We start from the raw sequence: 13,568 nt of genomic DNA on the forward strand, positions 1-13,568 counted from the left end.
CATCAGTCGATTATGCAATTCTCACTTAAATCTTGATAATGCCCAATAAGTCAGTAGGCAGGACTCGTGTATTAAATAATACGCTTAGGGACCTAGCAGGCTTAGTCATGAAAAAATCCTATATATATATATATATATATATATATATATATATATATATATATATATATATCCATATATATACACGATAAATCTTTGCAACTATATTAAAACATCACTTTGGAGACATTATTTGGCAAGAAGGCCCTCAGTAGTCCCAGGTCTCATCGGGCTCGTGTTTAACCTCTTTGGGCGATTCGTTTTCCTCGGGCCTGGGGGAGGGAGGGGGGGAGTTCTGGCCCTGGGACTTGAGACTGGGACTGGGAGTGGGGACGTCTCGCTCAGGCGCATTGGAGACAGAAGAGGCTTCGGAGGCAGCATCATCATCGTATCTGTCCGAAACAGGGGTAGGTTCGACCCTGACAGTCTCCTCGGCCTCGCGCTTCACGCCGTAATCATCGGTCTTCATAACACAGACACCATTGATGATGACCTCATCCCCAGTCCTGGCAGGTTCCTGCCACTCAGGATTGACCCATTGAGGAGCAGCAGGTTTGCGTCTGCTGGATCTTCCAGCAGGAGCACTGGTTTGTTGATTGAGATCAGGTTCGCGCTTGATGCTTCCACCAGAAGCGTCGGAATCTTCACTGCCTACGTTGCTCATGTCGTCTCCATCATCATCCTCGTACTCCGGATTGGGTTCGCGCTTCAGCGATCCCATGGACAGGTCCAGGCCCGAGCACTGTTCCTTCAAGGCGTTGGTCATCAAGGTAGCCAGGTTCGGGTTGAAGTACGGCGAGTAGGGGATAGGCATGTTACCGAGTCCTAGCCGCTCTTTCTGGATCTCCAGGAGTCTTTGGTTCAGAAGCAGCCGGAACTGGACTGGGTCGAAAGGCTGACCAGGCTCACGTGGTGATTGCGGCTCAGGCTGACCATGGGGAGTCTGCTGCTTCAACCGCATCCTGTGATTGTGGAACCAGTTCGTGATTGTCCTGGACGACAGCGCTAGCTCGCTTGCCAGGAACTCGATGGTCGCTACGTTGGGGTACGGATCCAACGCAAAGGCCAGTCTGAGAGCTTCCTTCTGCTCTTCGGAGAACAGGACGCGCTGCTTCTTAGCTGAAGGAGGACCTGGACCAGGAGATGCCGCATGGTAGAACTCGGCAGTGTCATTACTGCTGGTGTCTGAACTGTTGTCGTGACCTGGACCAGAAGAACGTCTTCTCTTGTTGGCCTCGCGCCGTTCGTTCTTCAAAGCTTGGAGTCTGTCGACGTTGTGGGCGTCTGAGAGCCACAGTTGCATTCTAATGAAGGGTTCGCGGCCTTTAATGCTCAGCATGTGCCATGGCTTGGGTTTGCTCAGCAACTCACTGACGGATCCTTGGCTCAAGCCTAGAACGGCCTCGCCGAAGATTTTCTGGCCAATGTTGTTTGCCAACAAGGCCTCTTTGATCTTGGTGGTAATGGTCTGGGTGTCCAGGTCCTGAGTCAGCGCGGCCATTTCGTAGACACTGGGGGAGATGTGGGGATGCAGGCTTCGGAGTGGTGATGTCATTTGATGGGGGGAGTGGAGACCCATTTGCTGCTGTGCTTGTTTCTTTTGGAGCTCCATGGTAAGCTGGACGTGAGGGTGATGTGATGATGCCATCATCATCGGTGGAGGTGGTTGAGGTGTCTGGGTTGGTGGAGGCCCTAGTTGTAGCTCGTGCTGGGCTTGAGCTGCAGCTTGAGCCGCTGCCTGGGCTTTTGCTGCATTCTGGAGCTGCTCCTGCACCAGTTTCGTTGGTGGCATTGGTTTCATTGGTGTTCCGCAAGCTGTAACATTAAAAGAGAGTTAGATAAAGCTGCTAGGAAGTTCGGGAGCAAAGGGGGAAAAAAAAAGACGACCTGGGCTAAACTTACGAGGCAGGCCGCCGTAGCCTCCGGTCCGCATCAGCTTCTCAGGCGCTATTTTGTACTGGCTAGCAACCAGCTTGTGGACCGCTTGCTCGTCCTCCAGGAACATCTTCATTCGGATGAAAGGCTCGCGGCCTTTCTGGGTCAGCATGTGCCAGGGCTTCGGCCTGGCCAGAAGGTCGGAAACTGACCCCTGGCTTAGTCCTAAAACGGACTCGCCAAACAGTCTCTGGGATATGGAATACTGGGACAGCTGCTCCTTGACCTGTAAGACAAACATCAGTTTAGAATAGTGAATCAACACCAGAAGAAAAACACAAACTTACGTATTTCCTTACCCTCTTAACAATATCCTCGGTATTAAGATTATTGTAAAGATCAAACTGCTGCTGGGTGATTGGAGGAAGAACCGCCTTGAGTGGTCGCTGGTTCGCTGAGTGGTGGGTCTGGGTGGACGGTTGGCTGATCAAGCTGTTGGTAATCGATGCCATGCGCTGAAGAGGACTCGCAGCTGCTGTACCAGCGAATTCTTCGCTGGGTGTCATCGCTGGAGGGAGAATAGAGTTGCCGAGGGGAGAGCTAGCACTGGAACCACCAGGAGTTGACTGGGTACCAGGTTCCTGCTTGGGCCTCACTAAGCTAAACGCGCTTCCAGCATGGCGCATTGCTTCTTCCATCTTTTCCTTGTCCTCCTCAGAGACTCCGTTCATCAGCTTGCCTCTGGCATCGACCTTACTCAGACTAAGGTCCTGGACTCCTGCTCCGTTAGCAGACAAGTGGTTCTGATGCAGCGCTTGTTGATGCAACGCCAGGAGGCCTGGAAGGGACGGCAGGCCTGGGATTCCTGTCAAAGCAGGATTCTGACCAGGAGCGTTTAGTTTCTGGAGCTCCCGGTGGTACGCGTCTAGAGCCATTCTGATGTCGTCCTGGCTCCGCTCCATCCCAAGGTTCTGAGCGCTGAAAAAGTGAGAGAACATCACACTATTAATCGCGTTACAGCTGTCCTCATTGAAGGTTAACCTTAGCAGACCTTCAAGACAAGATGAAGCTTCTTAACTCTAAGATATCTTACCTTGGTGGGAAATCTCGTGGCCGGATGTCGTCCACTCGTCGGCCCATTAACTTAGCAAGCTCTTCTTGGTAAATCCTCACGACTTTTTCTTGGGGAATGTCATCGTTCTCATACTTCTTGATCCTCCGATTTTGGGAGTCGTACCTGTCCTTGCCGAAGGGACTTGGACATCCCAGTCGGCTTGGACTCTTGCTGTCAGCGTCATTGGAGGTCTCAGGCTCTCGGGATAGTTGTTGCAAATGCTGACTGGATTCGTTGAACATGTGAGCGATCCTGTCGTCACTGATGTCTGGACCTTCTGTTGTCGCTCGAGCAAACGGAGGGATGCCTTGCTCTTTGCCTGAAACATAATCTGTAAGTAAGGAACGACTTAAGGCGGTGTCATAAGTTTTTTGGCAACTATCCTAAGATGAGCGACTGGGTGATGAGTGACTTGGTTCGTCCTAAAGAGGTAGATTTGCCCGGGTGTCGTAAATTGTGAAAGTTTGTTAATTATCAGTGATTTATGACGCGTAAAGAGTAAGTTGACTCTCAATAGCTACTATGCTGGAGGAGGGGAGCTACTAAAGAGGTGTCATCAGTCATTCAAGGTCTTCATCGAATCAAACTTCAGGACCTGGTATTGAGATATGAGCTAATTACTTTCGAATTAGTTAAATAAATGAAATCTTCGAGAACAATTGGTTATAAAATATAAAATTTCTCTGACAAATTAGTCCAAGTCACAAATACAGTTGAGTTAATTAGCTAAGAGATTTTATCGAGGTTTTACGACTCGAGGTTTTTTTTCTTAGACGTTATTGTGTTTGTAAATGTTATTGTGCTGAATGATTGAAACGAGTTAGACGAAAACGAACAGAAGTTGATGATGATAATGATGATGATGATGATGTGTGCAACAATGCGCGGCGAACCGACTACTCGCACGGATACTATACACTAGTCTTGTATTACTGTATTTACGTCCCGATAGACAATCTCTTTAAGCTTGCTAACAATTGTATTTCTCAATAAATAATTCTTATTATTCACTTAACATAAATATATATATATATATATATATATATATATATATATATATATATATATATATATATATATATATATATATATATATATATATATATATAGAATATTCTCACGGTAACAATTTGTCGTTTTGTAATAATCTTTTCTTTTACTTTCTCACCTCTATTTGGACTAGAAAAAAATATATTTCGTTACTTAGTTTTACAACAGTGAATTATAAAATTTTTAGTAGCTAGATTTTGATAAATTTCATTGATAAAAGAGGTATTCTGAGGATTACTTTCAAACTATTGTTCAGATTAATGTAAAATTTATCTGAGTTCTTGAGATTGATAAGCGAAGCTAACTATTGGCCAGTAAAACAAAGTCAGTCTATTTGGTCAAAAGATACGGAGGTCCAAAAATTTTGGAAAAAGTGTTTTTCTAAAAATTAGCAATGAATTTGTTTTTTTATTGATTTTTTTAAATAATATTCTGATTGTGCTTGAAAAACTGCGTCGAATGACGCCAAGATCAAAGAAATCTGTTGGTTGGATTAAAAGATATGACAATTCAAAATTTTCAAAAAGAGAGTGTTCCAGGAATAACTTTTGAACCGTAAATTCGATTAATTTGAAATTACCGTCAGTTTTTTAAATCATGAAACAGCGCCGATTATTTCAATCCGGACCAAAATCGGTCGGTTTGTTCAAAAGATACAGAAGTTCAAAAATTTTGAAAAAAGTGTTTTTTTGGAAATTAAGTATGGATTTATTCCAGAATTGTTTTTTTGACTGGGCCCTGATTGAGCTCAAAAACGGCGTCGATTGCCGCAAACCAGATGAAAATCGGTCTATTCGTTCCCGAGATATCGCAGTTCAAAATTTTGAAAAAAAAAGCTAGATGGTCTTAAAATCGATTTTTGTTAAAAAATATAAGTAAAAAATGATTGTCCGTAATTTAATTAATTGTCTAGGCGTTGCCTATCAAAGGAAACAAAACTATTAATAAAAATAATTTATAAAAAAAAATAGAAAGCCGTTCAATCGCGATAAAGGGGCTCGTTAGCGCGTAAACAAACCACAAACGATAAAAGGAAACCGAGCAGAGTAAAAAAGTAACAATAATAATAAAAATAAATAAAAAAAGAAATGATTCGATATTGTGATTTATATATTCGAGTCTTTGTCTCATTGTCTTGTGCTCGATTACACATTTAAAAGTTATTTTATTGTGATATTTTTAATTCGAGTGTTGTATTAATATTTCAATTATTGCTTTCGAGGGTTTAAAGACAAAAGTTATTGAGTTTTGTCACTCGAGGATAATAGAAAACCACGAGCGGCTGCCTCTTATTCCCAATTCAGTGGCTCCTTGACTTCTGAGGGACTTCTTGAACTTGCGGTACTCGGGAAACTTTGGGGTTAAAATCACTCAAAATCGATTGCCCAATCAGTTAAATGACAAATAATTATAACATGTTTAAGTATAGGCTGATATCTTTTCCCTTTTTTTTTTATTTTAATGACTGACACGAAAAATTATCAGTTTGCCCAACGGAAACCGACAATCCATTGACGCACGACGATATATACTCATTAGCCGTCCGGATTAATATTCGCTTCATATTTAACCATTCCACCGGATATCAACAAGGACACCATTGTACCCAAGAATGTTGATTAATCGTCGAAAAATATGGGTTGCATAAGTATTTTTAGCTTAAACAATCATTCTTTAGTCTTTAGACACCCAAAGTCGTAATTTGCTCTTAAATCGTGGATTATCTCAGAAACGGTCAGTCTTCGGATAAAATTTGTAACGACTAAAATTATAGAGCGGAAAAAATCCTAACCATTCTACTTTTCAAATAATTTTTATTTTAATTACAACCCAAGTTATGATCTTTTAAAATTTAAAACCTGCACTGGGAGCAAAAATGATGGTGATGGTGATGATGGTTCAACTAAATCATGAATTATCTCAGAAACGGTTGGTCCTAGGACAAAATCTGTAAGGACTAAACTTGTAGAGCGCAAAAATCCTGACGAAAAAGTCCTAAAAGTCACTTTTCCGTTGATTAGAATTAAAATTAATTGCAAAAATGTAAAGTCTGTCAGTAGCAAGAAGTATTGTCACATTAAATCGATTTATTCAGGCAAATATGATTCTGTAATACGTCCTTGGAATAGTAGGGAATAGTAAACCCTAATTTAAATGGTGAGAGGGTAAGAATATATCGAGAGATAGAAATAGAAACCCTCAAACCCGTCAAACCCTCAACTACGTTCATCTCTTCCTCACACCCTTCAGCCTATTCCCAGGAGCTATTAGTCTAAACAATATGGCTGCCAAAAGCAGAACAATCAATAGCGACCAGGTACCCAACTGGTTTCGTATTAATTAATCTCATCTACAATTATATTTATAATAACAATCTTATGTATCTGATTAAATGATGAGCGAGTGCTAGTCATTGGCAAAGGTTGGATTAGTAAGCGTGTTAATTTTATTATTATCTAAATGATTCATGATCAGGATCAGTAACATGCTGCCCAATTCCAATAAGGGTGCTCCCATCCCCTTGCAGCTCCAAGCTAGGCTAACACACACCAGAATCCAACTTCTGCCAAGGACTTGGTTCAGGATAAAGGTAAGGTAACAAATAACCACTCACCTTTTTTGGGTATCAAGGACTTGAGAAGCAGCACGGCATTTTCATCACAGGCCCATCCGTGCATTTTTCTGTACGAGTCTCTGCCTTTTTCCGTTAGCTTGTCCCAGGGCTTGGGTTTGCTTAGCAGCTCACTGACAGTTCCTTGACTGAGACCCAGCACATACTTGGCAAACAGTCTCTGGCCAATATTGTGAATGGACAGGAGTTCACGAACACGCCTGGCAATGTGAAGAGTGTCCAGGTTCTGGCTAGCATACTTGTCCATATTGTAGCGAAGCATCTCCTGAAGCCTAGCCTCCATCGGATCGCCTTTTGGGATCAAGGACTCACCAAGACGACCAGCCATTCCAGCTGCTCCAAACTCATCACCAAACCGGAACGGGTGGTTCCTGTCATCGAACCTGAACGGGGACTTGAGACTGTCCAGAACACTGAGTCCAATGTTGTTGTTGGTGAGGTGATGGCTATTATTGTTGTTGTGGCACTCATCAGGACTCTTAGGCCCAATAATGGAGCCATTGACGCTGAAGTTGATAGAGTTAGGAGCCTCCTGGCTGGTTGGCGCAGCACTGGGTGACGTCAACGCCCCAGTTGACGTCGGCGTTGGAGGTGCTGGTGTCTCATGACCAGGAATCGGTGTTGGGGCTTTTTCTGACGCGTCAACGCAGCTGGATATCGGCGTGACTGACTTAGCGGGTGGTGGATTTGGAGCTGACGTCGTCGACGCTGATACTAGATCTGTTGACGGAGATGGGTGATTTGATGATTGAATTGCTGCGTTAGCTTGTGGGGTTGCTATTGCCCCAGTGGCGGAATTCTGCTGGATACCCAGGGACTGAACAGCTACTGATTGGGCAGTCGAGCTCTGTTGGCTCATTATCGAGCGTTCTAAAGACCGCCGCCAATTGGCGACTATCTCCTCGCCCAGAAATGACCCAAAGGTCTCGACATTCTGGAGGGGAGGTGGGAACAGGAGGTTCTGGGCCCCTGTTGGAGTTGGGGTCAGGCGGGAGGCTGATGGGTGGGCGGGGGTTGAGCTTCTTCCACCACCGACGCTAATAACAACACCTCCGATGTGGGGTGACGCGGTTGAGGCGCGGTGCAGGGGCGAAGCTAGTCCACCTGCAACCACCAAATAGTTTTTCATTCGAGCCTGATTTCACCCACGAACACCTCGAGCTTTTTGGAAGGGGAGTCTTTGAATCCAGACTCTCTTTTTTGTTTGGGGCGCTGGTTTGACCTTTGAGTGAAAACAAAGAGGATTGCAAGTCTAAGGAAGAGGATTGGAAGGATTGGGGGAAAAATGGCGGAAAAAGGATCAAACCCCTTTGAAAATTTATGGACAGAAAATTTGCGGGCTGAGTTAGTGCATAGCGTCATTACAGTGGCTTCTCATTTATGAGGCAACATGTTGTTATATTGAAGCAAATGATTGGGTACTGTAAATACATTATTTAAGTGTGGAATGAGAATGGATAAGCGATCAAGTGAGAATGACGTGGAGACAAAAATAGAGTTATTAAGTGACACAACAGCAAGCAAGCCGAGTTATTTTTACGATATTCATTGTGTATGCGTAATTTTAAAACAAATAAATAAAATTCAGGCCTTTTACCAGGAGAAAGAGAGTCAGGATTAAAATTAGTCTTAAAATTAATTTAGTCTTGTTTTATATAAAATATGGTCATAATACCAGTACCAACTAAATTGTCCGAGTCGGGTAGGTCATTGAACTACTAGTCTAGCTTAAATAATGATATTTGCTTGGGTAAATTGTAAATCCATCATCATAATGATCGTGTTATTACGCTGGGAGTCATGAATTGTTAGCTCGAAAGTGAATCGTAGGCGATTAGAGACCAATTTAGTGACAAAACTTACCGACGGTGTCAGGCGTTGAGGATTTAAGAGACTCGGCCTGCTGAAGAGCTTTGTTCCGCTCCATCAGCAGGTGCTCCAAACTCTTTCCAGGTTCTCCGGTTGGAATCTGGGACAGATCCACTGATCTAAGAACGCTGATTTCACGTTTGAGGTCATCGTAGTCCCGTTGCCGCTCTAGTTTGGCTTCGAGCCGGTTGATATGCTGGCGCCTGGATTCTAGCTCTTCCTCTAGTCTGGCAGTTGCCGCTGCAGTGGTCTCTTGGAGTCGCTGGAGGTTCTGCTGTAGCCTCGTTACCTCCTCCACTAGCTGGTTGATCTGTAAAGTAAAACAGTTAATCAAGCTGGTGTTCCTTAGGCTCTAGAGATTATATAATCAACAATCAGAAAGATTGAGACCAATATCTGATGTTAAAGTATCGAAGAAAGATTGAATATTGAAAAGCAAACCAAATATTGCTGCTATCCCGTTCAGAAATAGGTTAAAGTGTAATAAAGAAAATTGGATTTAAATGGTATCAATACGCAATATATTTGCACGAGTAATCACGAATGCGTTAATCGTCCCGTGTGCGAATTCTACTACGGGAGGTGGAGGAGCATCAGGAGTCAACAGTAAACGGTGAGGTAAACGATCGCGGGAATTGTTTTCTCCTATTATTCCCATTTCCGCGTTTGGTTTGGTTCGATGAGTTAATCGCGAAGCTCAATTTTACAGGCAACATGTTGATAAATTAACGGAATGGATTAATGTTGCAGATATTGGATTTTATTTAGTTATTGTTATTGTTGTTGTTATTATTAGTTGGCGCTAAGATACTGAGATCGATGAACCTTGACGCACGAACTAGTGTTTGTATAGGCTTATTTATCCAAGCCGTACATCAGAAATGAGCATAGACAAAGAGGGTATATTACGTGTCGATTGTCCTTAGTTGTGGGAATCAATAATTTAACATTGCATGTTCGTTTGTTTTTTTACTAAAACGTAATTGTCGTTGTCAACATCACAAATTAACGGGTTGGAATCAATAAAGGTATTGGGTTGCGTTTTTAAACAACTCCTGGGCTTTTTTTTAGAGGGGGAGTTGTAAGAAGGGTTAGAGAAGCTTTGGAACCTGAAAAAAAAATTAGAATAGTCCTAATAAAAAGGCCAGGAGTCAAGAAATCGAGTGATTGAGTAATCAGGAGCTTATTTGAGATCATAATCCTGCGAATTAAAAAAAATTTGGTGTTCCTTAGTCGCCAGAATCTACAGAATCAATAATCAGAAGGATTGGAACCAATTTTTGCTGACTAGGGTTCGAAAATAACTTGGTCCAGCTTATTTACACCTTATTCATGATCAAAGTTCGGCCAATTAGCAAGAAGCTGGTATTTCTTAGCCTCTAGAAGCTACTAATTCAACAATTATAAGAATTGAGACCAAGATCTGATGATTAGAGATCAAAAATAACTTGGTCCAGCTTATTTACACCTTATTCATGATCAAAGTTCGGCCAATTAGCAAGAAGCTGGTATTTCTTAGCCTCTAGAAGCTACTAATTCAACAATTATAAGAATTGAGACCAAGATCTGATGATTAGAGATCAAAAATAACTTGGTCCAGGTTATTTAGACCTTTCTTGAGGTCAAAATCCGACTAATTGACAGAAAGCTGGTGTTCTTTAGCCTTTTAAAGCTACCAATTCAACAATTGTAAGGATTTAGACCAAAATCTGATGATTAGAGGTCAGAAATATCTTGGTTCAGCTTAGTTGGTCCTAATTAAACCTCTAATTCCTGTTAATTACGCAAAAGTCGGTGTTCCTCAGTCTCTTAGGGATCTTAGGACTCACTAGTGAGAACTAGGGTGACCTTAGGAACCTAAAAAAAATATAAAGTTCAAAGTTAAAGGCCTGGAAGTAATTATTCTCGTGCATGAAACAAATCTGAGAAAAACGAAATAATTACCAACTGATATTGATAATGAAAATAGTTTGGTAGATGGAGTGGATCGATCGTCTGGAGTGTTAATTTTCCACCTGTCCTTCCCTGAGGGTTTGAAGCCTCAATAACGCTTACTAATGACGAAGACTATTAACGTGCGATCATAAGTGGCAAGTTTGTTAGTATAACTCTAGTTGGACAACTCCTTCGATTACTATCCTCACGGAGAAGAAGAAGAAGAAGATGTTGATGAGGAAAAGATTGAAGGATTTGAACAGAAGTAAAATAAGTTGACGCGGTTTTCGGATGACGAATATCGAAGCAGGACATCCCCCTGGGTTAATCCCCAAGCGAAAATTTTTCATATCTGCATCGTGACCGGGCTTTTGTTTGCCCGTCCCTATTGATCACATTTTCTCTACTCTAGTATAATCAATCTCCGTTGCGCGCACACGCGTAACCCGAGAACGGCATCCCCTTACGATAGTCCCTTACGAACCCACGCAACGTTTGTATTTTATTCTCTACATGTATTCATAACAACGCTGAGAATATCCTTCGTCTTTGTCTTACTCCCAAGTGCTATCAGAATCACGTCAGAACTCATTTATGCTTATATGATTCAAGATGGCGAGGTTTATTATTTTTTTAACTTACGGCTGATGGGGATGAATAATCACCTCGGGGGCTTTAAATCGACCCATTCGTTATTTACTGAGCATTAATTTTTTTTTAAGTTCTTAAATAGGCATCTTTTTCAAAATTGGAACATTTTTTACCTATATTGTCCAAAATCTGTCCTAAATGAGCCCAAAATTCCTAATTGGGCATACAACTCCTATATGGACATAATTAGTTCCTAAAATGGGCATATAATAACCTTGAAACTCTAAAATGGGCACAAAACTCCTAAATCGGCCCAAGTAAGCTCCAACACAGCACGAAATCGTTTCAAGGTCACTCAATAGTCCTAATTTGGTCTTCAGGCCCATTTGGGACCATAATGGGCCCATGTGACCCAAATGGGCCTTATAAAAAATTAACATAACTATTTTTTCTTAACTAGTCTCAAAGTGACTCCAAGCTGTTTTAAAACAGGCCCAATTTTCCAATACTCCAAAACGGGCCTAAAAATCAATTTCCTTAAAAAATAATAATTAAAAAGTGTTCTATGATTCATCCTATCATTCCACGAAATATTTCACTCCCCTATCATGATAAAAAACACAATTGTCCTCCCTTCTAATCCCCTCTCTCTCTCTCTCTCTCTCTCTCTCTCTCTCTCTCTCTATATATATATATATATATATATATATATATATATATATATATATATATATATATATATATATATATATATATATATATGTATATATATATATATTAAAACATTTATATACATTATTCCATCTCATTCATGCAGCGCGTTATCTTTAGTATCGTATCTTTGTCATTCTCTTATTCAGTGTTGTGCGGAGTAGATCCGGGTGGTAGCTTTTGAGGGTGATAGAGGTTCCCCCTTACCTCAGGAAAGAGGCGAAGGGTTGCCCGAAACTGGAAGTGGGAATTATGGGCAGGATTAATATGCAAGGACTGGATACGTTCTGCGTCGGGGGTGGCTGAAGGGGTGGAAGGGTGATTTAATGTAGAGAAGAGGAGGTAGGGGGTTGAAGGATGCTGCGATACGAAGTACGAAGCATCAGTAGGTTGCGAGCCACCACTCGGAAGATGAGCTACGACAATAGTAAGAATGAGCGGGGATGAAGAGAGACAGAAAACTCCCTTATGGATACGGGTAACGGACACCCCTATCGATTTTACAACTCGATATATGTGAATACCCACTTGTCTAATGACTGATCGGGCTTCCAACCCTGGTGCCTTAGCTTTCCCCTTCTGGGCACCGGGCAACTTGCTACCCCTTTTCTGATCAAAACACCTAGTCTCTCTTTCCTTTTGAGGCCTACAGGCTCATTAACGGTGAAAATACATTCAATTCGAGTCTGATTGTGAATTTTTAGGCTTTTTTATTTTAGAAACAAGTCCACTTTATTCAAACTTATCAGGAGGGGGTGGACGGTCTAGTCTCTGGGGAGGCATGAGAAAAAATGACCAGAGCGGTAAAGGGTTCGATAGGGTGAGGGCGAGTCTAAGGGCTGTGATATTTTATTTTAGCGGGCTAGATAAGCCCGCTGAGGATTTATGCTTATTACGAAGCACCTTGCCGATGGGGGTTGTTACAAGTCCGAGGCTAACTTATCGTTATGTTTAAACTTAATAAAAAATATGGATGTGAGTAATAACCGAGGTATAATGGAACGAGGATATTACATTGTTTGCAGTTTTTTATTTTTGATAAGGAATACAATGTAGGAGGTTATTTTAACTGGGATTGGAACTTGGGACGGGTTAGTTGGACCTTTTTTAACATCAAAGTCTTGCTTATTACTTAGAAGCTGGTGTTCCTTAGCCTCTAGAAGCTGTAGAATCAACAATCAGAAGGATTGGAACATATTCCTGCTGGCTAGGGTTCGAAAATAACTTGGTCCAGTTTATTTAGACCTTATTTGTCATCAAAGTCCTGCTAATTAGTAAGAAGCTGGTGTTCCTTAGCCTCTAGAAGTTATAGATTCAACAATCAGAAGAATTGAAACCAGGATTTGATGACTAAGCATCGAAGAAAGCTTAGTCTAACCTAGTTGCTCCTTATTTAACATCAAAATTCTGATAATTAGCAAAAAGCTGGTGTTCCTTAGGCTTCTTAAGCTACGTGGTGCACAATTTTCAGAATTGGACTGATCAGAGGTAAAATCCAATGTGATTAAACACGTCGCAGTCAAGGATTAGAGATTGGTATAGAAAGAAGGACGTCCGAAAGGTCAGTAAGTTATAAAATATGATAAGATAAAATGAATATCGAACCACAAAGTCTCTGATTTGCATTATGGTTGCGGGGCGTTTATGAATACGTATCCCCGTGTGTGTATGGATGTATATATATATGCAATACATGGTTCGGTGAGTGCGTAGCACGGTAGAAACCATATATTAGCTTGGGATATTCACCAG

General features: G+C 41.7%; 1 protein-coding gene across 9 annotated transcripts in view; it reads right to left on the bottom strand.

Annotated features, from left to right (window-relative positions):
* Positions 1–107: 107 nt before the first annotated feature.
* Cut (homeobox protein, cut) overlaps positions 108–13,568 on the bottom strand; it is a 62,394-nt gene continuing 48,933 nt past the window's right edge. For 2 of the 9 annotated variants that reach the window (XM_074250689.1, XM_074250691.1), the window contains 6 exons: positions 8,574–8,889; positions 6,693–7,814; positions 3,008–3,359; positions 2,262–2,916; positions 1,927–2,200; positions 108–1,854 (listed from right to left, as the gene is read on the bottom strand). In XM_074250689.1, the coding sequence (XP_074106790.1) occupies positions 248–1,854; positions 1,927–2,200; positions 2,262–2,916; positions 3,008–3,359; positions 6,693–7,814; positions 8,574–8,889 (4,326 nt within the window). In that variant the 3' untranslated portion in view covers positions 108–247. The remainder of the gene's footprint in view (positions 1,855–1,926; positions 2,201–2,261; positions 2,917–3,007; positions 3,360–6,692; positions 7,815–8,573; positions 8,890–13,568) is intronic. The other 7 variants (XM_074250698.1, XM_074250693.1, XM_074250697.1 and 4 more) reach the window with 7 other exon arrangements.

Source organism: Cotesia typhae, unplaced genomic scaffold (genome assembly GCF_013202065.1).
Source record: "Cotesia typhae breed Kobodo isofemale line unplaced genomic scaffold, CoteBio_Ctyphae contig_59, whole genome shotgun sequence".
Classification (NCBI taxonomy): domain Eukaryota; kingdom Metazoa; phylum Arthropoda; class Insecta; order Hymenoptera; family Braconidae; genus Cotesia; species Cotesia typhae.